At 45.9% G+C, this 21003-nt stretch overlaps 1 protein-coding gene across 1 annotated transcript in view; it reads right to left on the reverse strand.

Annotated features, from left to right (window-relative positions):
• The window catches only part of PDIA5 (protein disulfide isomerase family A member 5), a 95690-nt gene that overhangs the window by 66463 nt on the left and 8224 nt on the right, over positions 1-21003 (reverse strand). The window contains exon 2 of the mRNA XM_084871652.1: positions 160-286. Within this exon, the coding sequence (XP_084727778.1) occupies positions 160-286 (127 nt within the window). The remainder of the gene's footprint in view (positions 1-159; positions 287-21003) is intronic.

Consider the following 21003-nt stretch of genomic DNA (forward strand, 5'->3'; position numbering starts at 1 on the left):
GGGATCCCACATCAGCAGAACTAATGCCCCGCGGGGCCTCTGCCGTCTCCTGAGGAAAGCCGACACACATGGTGTCTCTCTGTCTCCCACCTGCACCCCCTCTCATTCCCTTCCTGTCACAAGCCATCCCCACCAGGTGACCCCAGAAGGGGCACTCACCAGATTTGGAGTAAAGCACCAATACGTTATTCCGGGTCCTGAGAAGTTTTTTCAAGTCCTTGGGGTCAGAGATCCTCTCGATGAGTGAGGAGACCTTGGTGGAGGACAGCCATCCAGGCAGGACAACCTGCAAGTGAAGGAGACACGGAGGGTGAGCCCTGGGTCCCGGCCAGGCCTGAGGAAGAACAGGTGCCCACAGGCCTGCTGCCTAAAGCATCTTTCACTTCACAGGGATGAGGGCACACCTACCCTTCTCAGGAGACTGGAGCTGCCCTTCCCCTCACCCCCTCTCCAAGTCACCACATACCCCGAGACACTTCCCCGTCCACTCTCAGTCTCCAAGTCACACTCTTCTCTGTGCACTGCCCTAACGCCGCACAGACTGCATACAACACGAGCGTGTGCATGGACGTACTGGCCACCCCCTCAATCAAGACCTCCCTCTGGGAGGTCAGCGTCTACGTTCTACACTGCATCGCACACTGGAGCAATGAGAAAACTCCATCCCACTCTGAAGCCCCGAAACACAAATCCACGGAGAAATAAGATCACCTCTGATGTTCAGGATGGGGAAGGATGGCGAGGGGGTTTCTGCTTGCCCTACTCAGCCAGTGGAAACAAGACAACAAAAATGAGCAGATTGTCCCCAAGAAGGCTGAAAACCTTGGGCCCTGGAGGTACCAGGCGCCTCCACGGGCATGTGTAAGATGAAAACAATGTGTGGTGTGGTGTGGTATGGTGTGGTGTGTGTGTGTGTGTGTGTGTGTGTGTGTGTGTGTGAAACACATGAAAAAGAAGCAGTCACACACAGATCCCCTCAGCAGCCCACACAGCTGGCCAACAGCCCCTTGCCTAGTTGGCAGAAGGCACAGGGGTTACTACCTGGTTACTAAAAAGAAGGAAAGCTCTGCTGGGAGACACCAGGCAGAGGGTGAAAGTGTGGCCCTGAGAGAAAACAGGAGATTAAAGGAAGTCTTGAATTAAACCTTGAGATCAACCATCTGCATGAGCCTCATCCCCTAGCACCCCTTTTCCAGAATGCTGCCAGTCTTACTCCCCCCAGGCAAGAGATTAGAGAATTGTTCTCTGGGGGAAACTGAGAAGCATAAGAAAAGCAATCCAAAGACAGTGACTTGGAGATCCTCCCTTGGAACAGCTGAATTCCCACTCAAATACCTACTGTGAGGTCCCCTCAGTAAACAAGTGCCCTCCACCCCCTCCCCATACTCAGCCTCTGATCATGTCCTGGTGCCTTGCTCTTCAATACGCACAGATAACAAGGTTCGTCAGATATCTGAGGAAAGCCCTTAACATAAAAGGGACAGAATCAAACCAATGGAAAGATGAAACGAAGACTAAAAACAGCCAAATTAAAGCACAAACAGCCACATTAAAGGAACTCCAGAAAAAGAAGAAAACAGAGGACAAGAAATTATCAAAGAAATAATTTGAGAAAATACCCCAGAATTGAAGGATGTGAGCTTTCAGTTGAGAGGGCCCCGCATCAAGAATAAAATGAACTCTCACCAAAATACATCTCTGCAAACATTCAGAACACTGCTGACAAAGAGCAGATTCGTGTTTCAAAGAAAAAATACACACCACATATAAAAGACCAGGAGTCAGAATTGGCCTAAGACTGGTCATCAGCACACTGGAATGCAAATTGCAATTAGCAAGTAATGTGGTTTCCAACTGGAATTTGATAACCAGCCAAAGTGTCAATGGTGAATACAAATTTACTCAGACTTAAGATCTCAGATGTGCATGAGCTACCACCAACACACCCTTTCTCAGGAAGCTACTAGAACTCATGCTCTACCAAAAAAAGATGCAAATAAAAAATGATAAATACATGGAATCTAGGAAACCAAGGATCCTGCCCAGAGCAACCAGCCCAGAATGGAGCAAGGACTGAGAAATATGGAGGAATGTGGTCAATAAAAAGAACCAACTGTAGATTATCTGATATGCTTAATCATATCGATCAGGTGCATTGTCTAGCCAAGGTTACACAGCTAATGTAAAAGCAGAGCCAGGACCCGAACCCCAGTCTCTCTTTGATCCCATGCCCTCTCAGTCCACTGCCTCTTTACAGCCACAAGTCTTGAGTTGAGTCTGCGCTCTACCACTCAATAGCTAAGATGTCTAAGCAACATCCCTCAACCTTCCAGAGGCTTAATGCCTCTCACATCTGACATGGAGATAATAATACCTCCCTCCTGGGACTGCTGTAAGAATAAAATGGGATAACTTATCGAACATACTTTATAAATCATAAAGCACTCCAATAGCGTCTTTACCCTAATATGTAATACAAATTTCTACCTCAGCAGAACAGAAGACAGAAATGTAGCCACGTTCTAGTGTTTCTAAATATAACCTGCCATTAGGTTTCCAGGTTCCTTCTCCCCCCGGGGTAAAACCATCCACGAGGAGGAGTTGAGGAGTGATCGCTCCCTCATCCTGCCCTGCCGGAGCTGTGGACAGGCTACAGACCACTGCCCGTAGGCAGCCCACCTTGAGAGCTCACCAAAAGTTAATTCCACTTTACTGTTACACGCTATTTAGTTTACTGCTCCCAGAGAACTAATGGACTTCAGACTAAAGAGTTCATAGCTCAATGCACATGACTGAAGGGAAAATAAAATAAAAATCTGTTGGAAAAACACACAGGAGCTCTGATTTTAATCCTCAGATAATCTGCAGTGAAGAAAAACAACTACCTTTGCCCAGGGCCTGGGGATTCTAACCTGTGGACCAGCCCTCTTGAAATTGGCAGGCATCTGTGCTTTGAAAAAGGGGGGAGCGGGGAGGGTCAGACAGTGTCCACCTGCCCAGGCAGCACGGTGGTGTAGATGGGCCATAGCAACAGCCGTGTCTACAACAGAAACCACAAGATCCGAGTCTCAAGGCATACCCACAGCTTCCTTCCTGTAAAACCCAGTGGGTCCCTCAGGTCCTCTAAACATCGGCCACCCCCAGAGTAAATAAACCACCCCCCAGGCCAGGCCAGCCACCAAAACCTCTGACCCAGTGCTCACCCTCACACAGCAGAGAACTTAAGCTCAACCAGGGAACACCGAGCAAACTGCCTCTGCTTGAACACTGACACTGGGCATGACACTGGGGCTGACACGGGTATTGCCCATAGCCGGTCTTTATAGAGGGTCTGTCCCCATCCCTACCCTGTCCCCTAGACTAGAGCTAGTTCTGGAGGACTGGGCCCAGAACAGCACCTGGCCCCTTGGAAGCCACGGGAACTGTGCATCCCGAATAATAAACACGACAAGGCACACTGGTTACCATCCTGGTCTATGCAGAGATCACCGCTAGAAGCACGTGACATGGTGAGTCCGTGGCAGCTCTCAGGAGACCTGGAAGGGACCACTGACACCGGGCTGATCACAGCACAGCCAGTGACCACAGCACTGCCGGTGAGGGCCTCAGTGGGAGCGCGGTGGGAGAGGGCAGGTGGAGCCAGGCTGCGGGTCTTGAAAGCCTGGCTCCTAGAGAACTGCATTTGGCATTGACCTCAGACTGGGCAGCAACTAGGAGTCTGGAGGTGGAGGGACCAGCTGGGTGGCTGCCCATGTGGAAAGAAAAGGGTCAATCCAAGAGCCTTAGGGAGAAACAACAGAACTCAATGACCATTCCTATGTAAGCAAGGAAGGAAGAGAGAAGAGGCTAAGATGACCCCAAGGATTCTGGGCTAGGAGCAGAACAAGAGCCAAAAATGGAAGAACTGAGAAGCAGCAGGGGCTTTTGTCTGATGCTGAGGAAGGTGATAATGAGCTCAGGCATGGACCTGTGGACAATAAGGCACCCCAGACAGGCCGGGGAGTAAGTCTGGAGTTGAGGTTCAGAGGGAGAAGCCCAGAGAGGGAAGGACAGTCCAAAGGAAAAGGTGGGAAGTGCTCTGTCAACACAGACCCAAGAGGAGACACACAGAAAAGCGGTGATTGATCCACAGGCAAAGTCCATGGCTGAGTCCCAGGACAATCTGAGATTATCTCAGTAGCTGAGCCGGAAGCGAGTGCTGGGAAGAGACAGCTCGCCCCAGTGCAAGAGCTGGGGTGAGAGGAGAGGCAGGGTCTGGAGATTTGGGAGTGACAGGGGAAAACAGGCCTAGAGCCAGTTCCAGGGGAGACCTGAAGGCTTACTTAGCACCTGAGATTGGGGAGGACGAAAAGCCTGTGTCTGCCTCAGACAGACCCTCACCTTAGCAGGCAACTGCAGGGGCAGCCAGGAGGGCCGCCCAGGCCTCCCTCCGCTAAGCCCCAGGGGATGCTGCTCCAGCCACTTAACATTCTCCTTTCTCCTCCCCTTCAGTCTATTTTAACCTTTGCAATGTGCACGCTCCCTTCTTTCCTTCAGATGCAGCGCCCAGTGCCATCCTGCAGATTTCTTACGCCACAACCCACAAACCTTGATAACAACAATAACTACGGCAACAAAAACAGTGTTAACGATGCACAGACCCTCTGCTTTGTCCAGCCCCCAGGGGAGAGGGCCGTGCCAACTTCCCAACTGCTCCTGGGCTGGGCGGGCTCTTTACATTCTAAGTCGTTCCCTTTAGAAGTAGAAGAGAGAGAGAAAAAATCCCCTCTGTTCACCATGCAAACTCCTGATGGGCTGCAACAATTGCTTTCCTTCTGCTCCTGGGCCCACAGCTTTAACAGGATTTGTGTTAGGGCAGAGCTGCCCCGTGGGCTGGGCGGAGACCCATAAGCCATTCCCCCAGCACAGAGCAAAGCAAAGCTTGGGAAGGATGACCTCCCTTTGCTGCTCTGCTGGGGAATACAGGCCCCCAAAGGTCCCACTTCCATCGGAGAGCCAGTGCCCGCCCCCCATCAGAGTGCCCCCAGCCCCTGTCACCGTAGCACCTCACTCAGAACACCAGGCCCCTCCATCTGCAAGCCCCTTCCCCCCAGCAGAGTACAGAGCTCTCTTCAGAGTCCAGCGGCCCCCGGGTCTCCGTCACAGGAGCCCTCACTCCACCTCCACCAAGGCGGGAGGCAATGGGGCCCAGGAAACTGGGTTCTCTCATCTTCCAGACTCTCTGCAGTGTCCTCCTCACAGGGGTCTGTCCAAATCTGGGCCCTTCCAGCCTAGCAGCCCACTCTCATCTGCTCCCCTCGGGGTCCCCTACACACCCCAGGGTTCAACACCTGGTCAGAGCACTGCTTCTGGAGTCTGACCCGGGTTCAGACTCGGGCGCCATCCTTCAGAGCAAGACCATCTCCGATGTCACTATACCTCCCGGGTCACTTCCCCACCATAGAGCAGAGGGGGAAATGCTGACACCTGCCTTAAGGGAGGGAGGCCAGGGCGGCCCTCCTGGCTGTCCCTGTAGCTGCCTGCTAAGGTGAGGGTCTGTCTGAGGCAGAGAACCTAACATAATGCTTGGCATACAGAAGTACATAATGATCGTAATTATCTGTAGTAGTGCCATTAGCGAGGTAATCAGAGACCGAGCAAGGACAACAGTAAAATGGGCACCACCTCTTCCTCTCCAGGGTCCAGGCTGCAATCAGGCAAAACAGCACATCAGGCAGGAAGACGCATGCACGTACACACGCTCAGCATCAAAAAACCGGGGACAAAACCCCTCTGCACAGCGACCCGGCCAGAGGCCAGGCAGCACCTGCTCTCCCGGCTCCATGAGTGGGCACTGGCCTCCTCCTGCAGAGAGGAAACTGGGGCTCAGAGAGGCCAAATTACTCGTCCAGGTCACACAGTAGGTATGCAGTAGAGCTAGGACCAGAGCTGAGGTCTCCTAGGTCCTGCCCAGAGGAGGTGGTCTGCTTCTCTCAACCCACGCTCCCTGGACCTGGGCACCTCCTTCCCATCGACACCGCCAGGAGAAGCCCTCCTCTTCCAGAATCCCATGGCAAGGAGGGTCCCAGCAGAGACTTCCACTAGCTGTCTGCTTCCTGCCAGCCCAGAGCACCGGGGGTCTGCCCCGAGTATCAGGGTCCTGGGGCCATTAGCCCAGAGCTGCTGTTAATCAGACCTCGTACAGAAGTCCGTGCCTCTTTCCACCACCCTCTCGCTCTAACACACAGCTCACACAAGCTCCTCTCCTTCCTTGTAAGCTCACCCACCGGCACCCCCAGACTAAAAGGATAAAGAGCCAGACAATTTTGGAAAGTAATCGGGGGGGACAGTGCTTGTCCCATTACACCCTCGGCTTTAAAAAGCTCTAGATCGCTGGGGCGCGCGCCAGCACCCTCACGGTCTCTATAGCCAGGCAGGCTGTCTGTCCTCAGAGATTCATTATTCAGAGCAGATCATGAAGCCAGACTATTCAATTGTGTAACAGCAGCTTGCTAAAGGAGGAAGATTTAAGTTCAACATTTAGGAAAAAGGGTGGCGGGGGGACTTGACCTTTTTGGCTTTGTCACCAGGGGAAAAAAAATACCCTTCTTAGGCTGGGGGCTGTGAAGAAACTAGTTTGATGTAGTGTTACACCCACATTTTGCTCAAAATAGTTTTGAAATATGAGAATCTAAAAAGTCGAGAATCTTAAGAAGTTGGCGGTAAGGGGATCCAGGAACAAGGTTGAAGACAGATGACCTGAACCCAAGGTCAGAGAACGTGAGCTGGCTGAGAAGTCAGAGCTGGGGGTTTGGTGGAAAGAGCCGGGAAGCCCAAATGTGGTGCTGCCTTGGGTGTCTGCAGGCTGTGTGGCCTTGGCCAAGTCCTCTCTCCTTCTCTGAGTATCAGTGTCTTCTTCCTCCATAAACGAAGGAGCTCAACGTGATTTCCAAAGTCAGTTCTGATTGTGGCATTTGGCAAATCTATTCACAGGACCCCTATGACGTCATTACACCTTCTGAAGCTCTTTCTCTGGACCCGTGGCCACCCACGTTAAAAGCCACACCTCCCGGTTTCCCTTGCAGCTAATGTGGCTATGGGACTAAATTTCAGCCCAGAGAATGTAAGCCGAAGTGCTATAGGGACTTTTAGGAACGGTCCCTAACAGACATCTGGTATAAGTCTTCTTGGTCCCCTCCTCCTTCCTGTCAGTCCAGCTAGGATGAGGAGGAGAAGGAACTTGCTAAAGGTGTGAAGTAGCAAGACAGAAGACGCCTGGGTCCAGGTGATATCCTGGCCCTGGGACCCCTTTTCCAGGCTTCTACATCAGTGAATAACTGATCTTCTTAAGGCACTGTCACTCTGTGTTTTCTAGCACACATGCAAACAGATTTTGATTATCAACTGGAACAGAAGCTTTAACTGGAAGGAAATATTAATAGCTGCTCCAGTTGGGATATTTCAAAGTATCAAAGGCATTAAGCCATGCATTAGACTTCAGATCCATTGTAATAAGGAAGAGACAGATGGAATATCAAGGGTTTGATTTACTATGTGCCTGCTAGTTACCCAGGTTTCACCTTGCCTGTTCTTATTGGTTATCTCGGTCTCGTGGTGACAATTACCCACCAATAAGAGGACATTCGGCTAGTAACTCGCCTATTTCCCTACAGCCCCAGCCCTTTTGCTAGTAAGGGGACCGGAAGGCCAGGACATCCCTTGCAGCCCCCGGCTTTAGTTGAGCTGGTTGGTTCCCCAGTACAGTTCTCCTCCCAACATCCTTCACATTCCAGCCTCCAGGTAGCTCCCCAGAGCCAAGGACTCACACTCTCCTGAAGCTGCTCAACCTAGTGGGGCCCAGGGAGTGGGGGAACTCACCATGCTCATACACAGAAGTCCCAGTCCTCCACCTACCTCTTCACCTTGGGTAGCTCCCATCATTGGAGAGTTCAAATTCCTCTCCCTCCCTCACCATTCCCTAGCTTATCACACCCTGAAGATAGCAAACACATTCCCTCTTAGGACTCTGTAGGTCAGTGGTTCTCAACCTTTCTAATGCCTCGACCCTTTAATACAGTTCCTCGTGTGGTGGTGACCCCAACCATAAAATTATTTTCTTTTCTTTTTAAAAAAATGTATTTTATTGATTTTTTTACAGAGAGGAAGAGAGTTAGAAACATCGGTCAGCTGCCTCTTGCACACCTCCTACTGGGGATGTGCCCGCAACCAAGGTACATGCCCTTGACCGGAATCGAACCTGGGACCTTTCTGGCTGCAGGCCAACGCTCTATCCACTGAGCCAAACTAGTTTCGGCCATAAAATTATTTTCGTTGCTACTCATAACTGTCATTTTGCTACTGCTATGAACCCAGGTATCTTGACCCATAGGTTGAGAACCACTAGAAGGGTCGCCTAAGACCAACAGAAAACACAGATATTTACATGATGATTCATTAATAGTAGCAAAATGACAGTTATGAAGTAGCAATGAAAATAACTTTATGGTTGGGAGTCACCACAACTTGAGGAACTGTATTAAAGGGTCTCGGCATCAGAAATCAGTATTAAAGGGTCACTGCTGTAGGTGAAATATCCCAACCCCGCCATCGACCTGCCCTAGACACAGCCATGCTCCTAACTCCCAGAGCGAACCCAAAGCTGGGAGCAGCGAGTGAGAGCCTGAAAAGACTAATGTGCTCCATTACACTGTAATTTATTTTGGGAAATAAATACCTATGCTTTCATAATTCAAAATAACAGGAAATTAATCTCAACGCAAATCTTGACTGGTGGGTTACAGTGTTAAAACACAAGAAAGCTGAGCTTGGCCGGCATGGCTCAGTGGTTGAGTGTCAACCTACGAACCAGGAGTTCACGGTTTAATTCCTGGTCAAGGGCACATGCTCAGGTTGTGGGCTCGATCCCCAGTGGGGGGCATGCAGGAGGCAGCAGAGCAATGATTCTCTCTCATCATTGATGTTTTTAATCTCTCCCTCTCCCTTCCTGTCTGAAATCAGTAAAAAAAAATGTTGATAAAATTAAAATGTTGAGAAATGCCATTAGTGAATCTCTTAAAATATGGAGCTCAACTGTCTGTCACACAGTGCTGGCAAAAGCCTGAACTAGTGCAATTCTTTTGGAAAGCTACTTGGCACAGTTTACCAATTATCTTAGCAGTATTTATGCCCCCTGACTGGGTAATTCCACTTTTGGGAATATGTCCTGAGGAAATGAGCGGAGGTCTGACACAGATATGACTCACATGGTCCTACTCGGAGGAGACAAGAGTGGTAAACAGCCTAAGTGTCCACCAGTGGAGGAATGGCTATTTAGAGGAAGCCACTAGACAGGATAATAGGCCCATTTAACTGATGTTTCCAAAGACTGTGCGATGAAAACAAATGCTTTTTTTAATGTTAAGTTTTAAAAGATAGAATTCAAAATATGCCTGATATGACTACAACTACATGCAAAATGATGCTCAGAGAAAGACTGGAAGAAGAAAACAAATGCACTGAAGTAAGACTTTGTCCTTGGAGAGATGTTTATTCTTCCCCTTTGTCTATTTTTCTAATTTACTATAACAGGCAGGTCCAATTTTAATATTTAAAGAAAAAAATTACCTCCATTTGGCCACCATCATGGAAATAATGAACAATCTCCAAGTACCTCCCCACGTGAAAATATATCTGCGCAGTGGAGAAGCCTTGACTAAGGAACCAACGCTAACATCACCAAGAATGGGTCAAATGGACCTCATACACCTCCTGATAGAATGAGCTTAAGAGAAACATCATCAAAAACCAAAAGAGGGGACATTGTTAAAAATGTCAAGGTCACAAAAGACAGAGACTGAGAAACTGGTCCAGCTTAAAGGAGGTTGAAGAGCTCAGACAATTATAATTCAACGTGTGGTTCTGTGCTGAGTCCTGAGCCAAAACGCCACACTCCTGATTTTTATCACTGTGGTGTGGTTATGTAAGAGAATGCCCTTGCCTTTTAAGAGATGCTGAAGGCCCTGGCTGGTGTGGCTCAGACGGCTGGGCATCATCTTGTGCACCAAAAGGCTGCTGGTTCTATTTCCTGTCAGGGTACAGGCCTGGGTTGAGGGCTCAATCTCTGGTAGGGGGTGTGCAGGAGGCAGCCTATTGATGTTTTACTATCACTTTGATGTTTCTCTCTCTCCTCTCTCTCTCCTCTTTCTCTCTCTCCCTCTCCCTTCTTCTCTCTCTAAAGATCAACAAAATGATCTTTAAAAAAAAACAAAAAGAAATACTGAAGTAGGGAGGGGGCGGAGCTTGAAGATGGCGACCGAACAGACGGACTTGTTCTGACCCCGGTCCCAAAACAGATAGAAGCAACATCTGAGTCGCTCAGGGAATGTTGATTAGCAGCTAAGGGGCAGCGGATCACTCTAGGAAGGTAAGGAAGTGTCCGCTGGACAATTTTTCCTGACCAAGCGGCCAGCACTCCCGACTTCTCCCGGAGCTCCGGGCTCAGCGCAAAGGCGGCGCCACCCTACCAGGAAGGGAGCAGCTTCTCTGAGGCCTGGAAAACCCACAGCCGAGGAGTCCATCGAGCACCTGTGGCGCCCCGATCGGAGCAAGCGGGTGGATTCAAGGAAGCTCTTCAACCACCCACAGAAAGGTCAGAGTTTGCGTGGCTAGGCTGAGAGTTCAGGCTGCGATAGCGCCATTGCTCCAGCGAGGCCCCGCCCCCAGAGCGGCCCTGAGCGCGCCACCAGGAGCGCCGCGAGGCCCGGCCCCAGTGCGGCCCAGAGCACCGCGGCCCGGAGCGCCGCGAGGCCCCGCCCCCAGAGCGGCCCTGAGCGCGCCACCAGGAGCGCTGTGAGGCCCCGGCCCCAGAGCGGCCCAGAGCACCGCGGCCCGGAGCGCCGCGAGGCCCCGCCCCCAGAGCGGCCGTGGCCCCGCCTATATTGTAGCCCGGGAGAGCTGCGAGGGCCCGCCCCCAGAGAGAAAGAGGGCCAGAGCAACCAAAGTCTGGGAGGTCAAACCAGTAACACTGACACCTAAGGGCTGAACTACAAACTGCCTTTTTTTTTTTTTTTTTTTTTCTTTTTTCTTTTTCTTTTTCTTTTAATTAATCAAAAATAAATAAATGGACACAAATAACTAAGATATAGCCTGCCTAAAATTAAGGACTACCTTACAAAACTGAGGTGCAGTGGAAAGCTGGGAACTGCAAGACTCTCTGATCCAAGAACCAGGCATACCAAATACAATAACAGAGGAAGTGATTGAACTCTACTGGACAATTTTATGCTAATTATACTATTCTTTATTTTATTTTCATTTTTTACATTTTTTATTTAATTTTCATTTTTTACATCTTTTACTTCAGAAACGATTTTTTTTCTTTTTTCCTTACTTGATTTTACCTTTTCAATTATTACATTTTTCAATCTCTATCTTCACTATTACTACTGCTATTTTGCAATTTTTTTTTCTTTTTCTTTTCCTCCCCAGTACCATTTTACTTCGTCTTTATTTTACATTGGGAGTAACCTTCATTCTATTTTAATCTCTACTATAGCATCATTCAACCCTATCTCAATTCGACCTTTACCCCATCACTCTCTTACTAAACTTTAACCTTTTAGTCTCCAGTTTATCCTATCCCTTTCCGGCTTTAGTTTTTCCTCTATTCTTTCTGTATACCCCCTGCTAAAGCTCTCACTATACTCATAGATCTAAGTTCCAACCCCTGATACAAGTGTATAAATATCACTCTCTGCACTATATTAACTAGTTAAAAAAAACACAAAAAAAAAAACGGTTCTACTTTCTATCCTTTTCTCATTGTTTGAGTGAAGGTTGATTATTGTGAATATTGGTGCTTTTCAGTGAAATTGTTATGCTTATTCCAGTGTTGTTATTGTTGCTTTGTAATTTTTTTTAAATCCTCTGTTTTTGTTTGTTTCTTTGACTTCTGTATATCATAACCTTACTTAATAATAGTGGATATTGTATTGTAGTTTGTATTAATCTCCAAGTATTGTTACCGGCATTGGCTGGGCTCAGTGGTTGATCTATGGCAATTTTCTCCACATATATATAGTTTGTTTCCCATTTTTTTAGTTTGCTTCTTCTCTCTCTCTCTCTCTCTCTCTCTCTCTCTCTCTCTCTCTCTTTCTCTCTCTCTCTTCTTTTTCTCCCTGTTTTCTAACTTCATTTTGTCATTACTTTATTTCTTCTTTGACTTTTTTTTTTTTTAATTTTTCTTTATTTTATTTTTACCTTCCTTCCTTCCTTCTCTCCTATACCCTAATTTGCCTATCGCTAGGGGTTACCTTTATTAGAGGTTATTAATATTGTAAATACATTCCTGTTAAGTGCCTCTCGTGTTGTACATGGTAGTGTTGTATTTTGCACCTATAAATTAACGCAAGAGAAAGAACACCACATAACCAGACATCCTGAAAAGAGATACCATGGGAAGACAAAGAAACACCCCACAAATGAAAGAAAAGCAGGCATCACCAGAAAAGGAAGTAAACGAGCCAGAGGCAAGCAGCCTACCAGAGCAAGAGTTCAGAATAATGATTATTGGTTGGCTAAAAAGAATGGAAGAGAAATTTGACAATAACCAAGAAGAAATGAGGAAGAACCATCAGGAATTGAGGAAGAACCAAGAAGAAATGAAAAATGACATCGCTACCATGAAGAACTCAATAGAAAGCATCAAGAGTAGACTAGATGAAGCGGAAGACCGCATCAGTGAGCTAGAAGACAAGATGGAAAAAAATACCCAATTAGAGCAGCTTCTAGAAAAAAAGATTAAAAAGCAGGAGAAGAGCCTACGGGAGCTTTGGGACATTACAAAACAAAATAATATTCGAATAATAGGGGTTCCAGAAGGAAAGGAAACTGAGGTAGACGTGGAAAAAGTATTTCAAGAAATAATGACAGAAAACTTTCCTGAGATAGAGAAGAAAAAACCCACACAAATCCAAGATGCTCGCAGAGTCCCAAGCAAAATGAATCCCAGAAGACAGACGCCAAGGCACATTATAATTAAAGTGGCAAACAACAACGACAAAGTAAGAATCTTAAAAGCAGCCAGAGAGAGACAGAAAGTTACTTACAAAGGAACCCCCATCAGACTAGCAACTGATTTCTCAACAGAAACATATCAGGCCAGAAGGGAATGGGATGAAATATACAAAGTCATGCAAAGGAAGGGTTTGAATCCAAGAATACTGTACCCAGCAAGACTATCAATCAAAATTGAAGGGGAAATCAGGAGCTTCACAGACAAAAAAAGACTGAAGGAATTTATCTCCACCAAACCAGCAATGCAAGAAATGCTAAAGGGTCTACTGTAAAAATAAAGAAATAGGAATTGAAGAAGGAACATGGGTATAGAATAAAAATGCCATCAAATGAGTACCTATCAATAATAACCTTAAATGTAAATGGATTAAATGCTCCAATCAAAAGACATAGGGTGTCAGATTGGATAAGAAAACAAGACCCTTACATCTGTTGCCTACAAGAAACCCACCTCAGAAAAAAAGATGCACACAGACTGAGGGTGAAGGGATGGAAAAAAGTTTTCCAGGCAAATGGAAAGGAAAGAAAAGCTGGGGTAGCAATACTTATATCTGACAAATTAGATCTCAGAGTGAAGGACATAACAAGAGATAATGAAGGTCACTTCATAATACTAAAGGGTACAATCCAACAAGAAGAAATAACCCTGGTAAATATATATGCACCCAATACAGGAGCACCCAAATACATAAAAAAACTGCTGGAGGACATTAAGGGAGAGATTAATAGCAATACAATCATAGTAGGAGATTTTAATACCCCACTGTCACCCTTCGACAAATCATCTAAACAAAAAAGCAGCAAAGAAATATCAATCCTAAACGACTCACTAGACCAGATGGAATTAATTGACATCTTTAGAACATTCCACCCCAAAGCCACAGAATATACATTCTTCTCAAGTGCACATGGGACATTCTCAAAGATAGACCACATTTTGGGACATAGGCAGAGTCTATTCAAATTCAAGAAGATAGAAATCATATCAAGCATCTTCTCAGACCATAGTGGCATAAAACTGGAAATTAATTACAATAAAAATAATCCAAAGAAATCAAATACATGGAGACTAAACAACATGCTATTAAACAAGGACTGGGTTATCAGAGAAATCAAGGAAGAAATTAAAAACATCCTGGCAACAAATGACAATGAAAACACAACAATCCAAAATCTATGGGACACAGCAAAAGCAGTTTTGAGAGGGAAGTTCATATCCTTACAAGCCTATTGCAAAAAACTAGAAAAAATGGTAACAGATGAACTAACTCTACAACTCAAAGAGTTAGAAAAAGAGCAACAAGAAAAGCCCAGTGTAAGCAGAAGGAAGGAAATAACAAAAATCAGAGCACAGATAAATGACATAGAGACCAAAGAAACAATACATAAGATCAACAAAACCAAGAGCTGGTTCTTCGAAAGGATAAACAAGATTGATGGACCTCTAGCCAGGCTAACCAAGAAACAAAGAGAGAGGACCCAAATAAACAAAATCAGAAATGAAAGAGGTGAAATAACAACAGACCCCACCGAAATACAACAGATTGTTACAAAATACTACGAACAACTCTATTCCAACAAACTAAACAACCTGGAGGAAATGGACATATTCCTAGAAAAATACAAACTGCCAAAACTCAATCAGGAAGAATCTAAAAATCTCAATAGACCAGTGACGTGGGAAGAAATTGAAACCGTCATCAAAAAGCTTCCAGCAAACAAAAGCCCAGGGCCAGATGGCTTCACAGGAGAGTTTTACCAAACATTCAAGGAAGAACTAAAACCTATCCTCCTCAGACTATTCCAAAAAATCCAAGAGGAAGGAACACTTCCGAACTCCTTCTATGAAGCCAACATCACCCTAATACCAAAACCAGATAAAGACAACTCAATGAAAGAAAATTACAGGCCAATATCCCTCATGAACATAGATGCCAAAATCCTCAACAAAATTCTAGCAAATCGACTCCAGAAGAACATCACAAAGATCATACACCATGACCAAGTAGGATTTATTCCAGGAATGCAAGGATGGTACAATATCCGCAAATCAATAAACGTGATACATCACATAAACAAATTGAAAGATAAAAATTATATAGTCATATCAATTGACGCAGAAAAAGCATTTGACAAAATCCAACACCCTTTCCTGTTAAAAACTCTTAAAAAAGTGGGAGTACAAGGATCATACCTCAACATAATAAAAGCTATATATGATAAACCCACAGCCAACATTATACTCAATGGGCAAAAACTAAAACCATTCCCTCTAAGAACAGGAACAAGACAGGGATGCCCACTCTCGCCACTCCTGTTTGACATAGTTCTGGAAGTACTAGCCATTGCAATTAGACAAGAGGAGGAAATAAAAGGCATCCAAATTGGAAAAGAAGAAGTAAAGTTATCCTTATTTGCAGATGACATGATATTGTACATAAAAAACCCAAAAGACTCCATTAAAAAACTAATTGACTTAATAAATGAATTTGGCAACGTAGCAGGATATAAAATTAATGCCAAGAAATCCATGGCATTTCTATACACCAATAGTGAAACTATAGAAACAGAGGCTAAAAAAGCAATTCCATTCACCATCGCACCAAAAAAATTAAGATACCTAGGAATAAATTTAACTAAAGAAATAAAGGACCTATTTGCGGAAAACTACACGACACTGAAAAAAGAGATAGAGGAAGATGTAAGGAGATGGAAGAACATACCATGTTCATGGATTGGTAGGATCAACATCATCAAAATGTCCATACTTCCTAAAGCAATCTATAGGTTCAATGCACTCCCCATTAAAATACCAACGACATATTTCACTGACCTAGAAAGAACTCTCCAAAAGTTCATTTGGAACAATAAAAGACCCCGAATAGCCACAGCGATTCTGAGAAAGAAGAGTAAAGTAGGAGGGATCTCAATACCAGACTTCAAACTATACTACAAAGCCACTGTTCTCAAAACAGCCTGGTACTGGCACAAGAACAGACAAATAGATCAATGGAATAGAATTGAGAACCCAGATATCAACCCAAATCACTATGCTCAATTAATATTTGACAAAGGAGGCACGAATATACAATGGAGTCAAGACAGTCTCTTCAATAAATGGTGTTGGGAAAATTGGAAAGACACATGCAAAAGAATGAAACTAGATCACCAACTTACACCATTCACAAGGATAAACTCAAAATGGATACAGGACTTAAACATCAGACGGGAAACCATAAAAATACTAGAAGCATCCACAGGTAGCAAAATCTCAGACGTATGCCAAAATAACTTCTTCACTGATACTGCCCCTAGGGCAATGGAAGCTAAAGAGAAAATAAACAAATGGGACTACTTCAAAATAAAAAGCTTTTTTACAGCAAAAGAAACCATCAATAAAACAACAAGAAAGCCCACGGTGTGGGAGATCATATTTGCAAATATTACCACTGATAAAGGTTTAATCTCCAACATTTACAGACAGCTTATACAACTAAATAAAAGGAAGATGAATGATCCAATTAAAAAATGGGCAATGGACCTAAACAGAATATTTTCAAAAGAAGACAGAAGGAAGGCCAAAAGGCACATGAAAACATGCTCAAAGTCACTAAGTATCCGAGAGGTGCAAATCAAAACAACAATGCGGTACCATCTCACACCTGTCAGAATGGCCAACATCAACAAATCAACAAACGACAAGTGTTGGCGAGGTTGCGGAGAAAAAGGAACTCTCGTGCACTGCTGGTGGGAATGCAGACTGGTGCAACCACTGTGGAGAACAGTGTGGAGTTTCCTCAAAAAACTGAAAATGGAACTCCCATTTGACCCAGTAATCCCACTTCTAGGAATATATCCCAAGAAACTAGAAACACCAATCAGAAAGGATATATGCACCCCTATGTTCATAGCAGCACAATCTACAATAGCCAGAATTTGGAAACAGCCTAGGTGCCCGTCAGCAGATGATTGGATCCAAAAACTATGGTACATCTACACAATGGAATACTATGCTGCCATAAAGAAGAAGGAATTCTCATCATTTGCAGCAACCTGGATGGAATTGGAGAGCATCATGCTGAGTGAAATAAGCCAATCAACGAAAGAGAAACACCACATGACCTCACACATCGGTGGATGATAAAGATCTTTATAAACTGATGAACCAAGAGACAGATATAGAGAAAGTAAAGCAACAGGCAGACTGTCAAATTACAGTGGGGAGGGTAGGGATATCAGGGGGAGATAATAGATCAACCGAAGGACTTGTATAAATGCATATAAGTACAACCAATGGACATAAAACTATGGGGAGGGAGGGGATGTGTGGGAGGGAGGGAGGGGGGCAATAAAAAAAAAATCAAGAAAATATGTAAAAAATAAATAAATAAATAAATAAATAAATTAAAAAAAAAATAAAAAAAAAAAAAAAATAAAATGAAAAAAAAAAAAAAAAAAAAAAAAAAAAAAAAGAAATACTGAAGTATCACAGGGAGCAAAGGAACGTCATCTCTGTACACTTTGTATATGTAGAGGGAAAGTGTCATAAAACAAAGGAGATGAAATGTTAGTGTTTGTGGAATATGGGTAAAGGGCAGGCAGGAATCCTTTGTATTCTTGCAACTCTTCTATCAGTCCAAAGTTATTTCACAATTAGAATTAGGGGGCAAAAGTCACCTAAAGAAAAAAAAAAAACACACAGAGATGCCAAGAACACCTTCCACAGGCCTTTGATAAACTTCCACCACTCTCCACATAAGAGCAGTGCTGACCTGCCTGAATTCACTTCTGGCTGCTGTCTGCTCCTCTGCTCACCTGACATCAGGTAGTTTTTATAAGAACCATCATGTGGAATTTGAAAAGTATTAGCATACAACACATACCTAGAGTGTCTTGGACAAGAGAGATATACTAAAGGACATTGATTTTAAAATATGAGTAACTTATGCCCCTTGAAAGGGCAAAGGTTGAGCATCTGTCTCCAACCACCGTGGCTAAACACCATTCTTTACAAGGAATGAGGTCTAACCGCAAACCAACTTTGGGGATTTCACCAGCAATGCTTCCCAGTGTTCAAATGTCTACTCAGCAGCCTTCAAAATAAAAACTATCACCATAAGATCCTAAATGGCACGCGCGTGTGCGTGAGAGAGAGAGAGAGAGAGAGAGAGAGAGAGAGAGAGAGAGACGGAGAATCGAATTGGCTTCTGAGATGTGAGATCCCCCCACTAGCTGAGGGAGTTACATGTGCTTATCCTATATAATCCTATATAATAAAAGGCTAATATGCAAATCGATTGAACAGAGGAATGACGGGTCGCTATGACATGTACTGACCACCAGGGGGCAGACACTCAACGCAGGAGCTGCCCCCTGGTGGTCAGTGTGCTCCCACAGAGGGAGCACCGCTCAGCCAGAAGCTGGGCTCATGGCTGGTGAGTGCAGCAGCAGTGGTGGGAGCCTCTTCGCCGCCATGGCAGCACTAAGGATGTCCGGCTGATGGCGTAGGCCCGCTCCCTATCAGTTGGGCATCCCCCTAGGGCTCCTGGACTGCGAGAGGGTGCAGGCCGGGCTGAAGGACCCCCTCCCCAGTGCCCGAATTTCACACACCAGGCCTCTAGTTAAGAATAAGAGAGAAATGGAAACATAGTTGGCAAGGAATAGAACCTAACGGCATATTCTTTCATTTCAAAATCCAGGGCCTAGCCATCAGCCCAGGATCATGATTACAGCTGAAGTACGGTGTGCTTATTGTGTGACCAGGAGCAAGCTAAGCAGTTCACATCACTAATTTAACTATCTTGGCAAGTGAGTGAAGTAGGCACCTCTGTTATACCTATTTTATAGAGAAGGAAACTGAGACTGAGAGGTGTTTAGAAACTTGCTCAGCATCACACAGCACGCAGGATGAGAGCTATGACTCAGACCCACATCTGACAGACGCCGGCAGCGAGTAGAGCACAAAGACAGCAGATTCCTGGGGCCATGCACCTCGGGCTGCTTGCTCCTATAAAGACAGGGTGTCCCCCCAAATGTAATTCACCCTTTGGATAATTATTAAACCCAATGGGTTACATCTGAAAAGAAAGGAACATCCATTGAGCTATGAGCTGTTAGAGTGTGCACACATTTTGGGGGGGGACACCTTCTACAAAGCCAGCTGCGCGTCTTGTATGTTTGCTTCCTTTAAAAACCACACTTCGTGCACACAGTGTGGTGTCCCCTCCCCCAAGGCCCCTGCAGCACCAATGTGGCGTCAACAGGGGACAGCGGGGGAGGGGGACAGCACAACGGATCCGAGAGCTCATAAAAACAGGTTTTCTTATTCTGAAATTGCAACCACACTGCATTTAACCGGGACGTAGGCCCGAAAGTCCTCATGTTTTGGGGAAACCTCTCTGCAAGCCAGGAGGGCTTGGCTCGCTGCCAGCCCGGGCACATGTGACACAGGCTAACGAGAAAGGGCTGGTAGAGCGACAGGGAATTAGGCAGCAGGGAGGGAGGGAGGAAGAGCAGGTGAATTCTCACTCCGGAAATCCAACTCTGCCTCAAAGCGCCGATCGTTGATAAGAAAACAATCCAGGTGCTCATGACCCGTGTGTACATCGAGCTTTTACACACATTATCGCCTTCAATCCTTCAGAGCTGAGCGCCTCAGCCGGCGTTTTCCACCCTGCAGGCCTTAACCCAGGAGCAGAGTCATAAAATCAATGCAGTGAGTTACCACCTGCATTTTTAAATGACATTAAATAGAAACATCGGTGTGTACCACAGGTGGCAAAGACTAGGTATTCAGTGAGATGTACCTGGTATATTTATATACGTATGCACTTGGCTATGATGATTAAATGCATCATTATTCTTGGAGGGGTCGCAGTAAAAATGTTTGAAAAACAGCTACAAATAATCGTGTGTGGGATGTGGTACTATCCCCACTTTGCAGATGTGAAAACCGAGGCTCACAGGTTGAGAACCACTGCTGTAGAGCCTAAGACCATCGGGAAACACAGAGATTTACATGACGATTCATTAACAGTAGCAAAGTTATAGTTATGAAATAGCAACGAAAATGGTTTTATGGTTGGGGGTCACCACAACATGAGGAGCTGTATGAAAGGGTAGAGGCATTAGGAAGGTTGAGAACCCCTGAGTTAAGGGATGGGCCTTGGGTGAAGCCTACATGGCAGCACCAGGACTCGGACGGGGTGCTGTGAGCACAGACCCCATGCTCTTCTCTTTGCCCATCAATGTGAATGCTCCCTACTGATGTCACTCAAGCTCCCTCCCGCTCCCTACAGCTCGCCCAGAACAAGACCCAGAGGCCAGAAAGTTCACTTTCCTTTCCCATTTAGCTACGGGATGTGAGCGCCTGAAAAACGCTGTGATGACAACCTGATCCATCTTCCCCCTCTGCCTGTGGGCCCGCCGATCCCCAGGTGCCTCCAGAGGAAGGCGGAAACCACACGTGCTCAGCCAGCGATGCCTCACGGTATCGCCTGTGTGTGTGGCCCCAGACATGGGCAGAGCCTGGGCTGCACCGCTCAGTGGAGAGCAGCAACCGTGGCCACCAAATAGTATCCACCCCGTAAACGGAATGCTGCCGACTTACCAGTGTGTCTGGTTGGTAGCTGCACAAGGGCTCTAAGCACAGGCTTTTCAGAAATACAGACTCCTGAGCCTTATTCTGGAAGTAAATCCACATTTAGACTCACTCCCTTACAGTGGTTTGGAGCCACGGGCAGGTTGGAAAACCTCTACCACTGACCCATTTTTTAAAAACCCGCTTCCTGGTTCCCGTGCCGCTCTTTCCTTCACAGCCAGAATCTCCCATCTCCCGTTCTCTCCTACCCACTCCTCATCCCTCTCAGATCTGCCCCGCCACCAAAGAGGTTCTCGATGGGGGGTTCAACAAGAACCTCCACACGGATAACACCACAGGCACCTCCAGTT

The sequence above is a fragment of the Pipistrellus hanaki genome, assembly GCF_964339955.1.
Source record: "Pipistrellus hanaki genome assembly, chromosome: 2".
Lineage (NCBI taxonomy): Eukaryota > Metazoa > Chordata > Mammalia > Chiroptera > Vespertilionidae > Pipistrellus > Pipistrellus hanaki.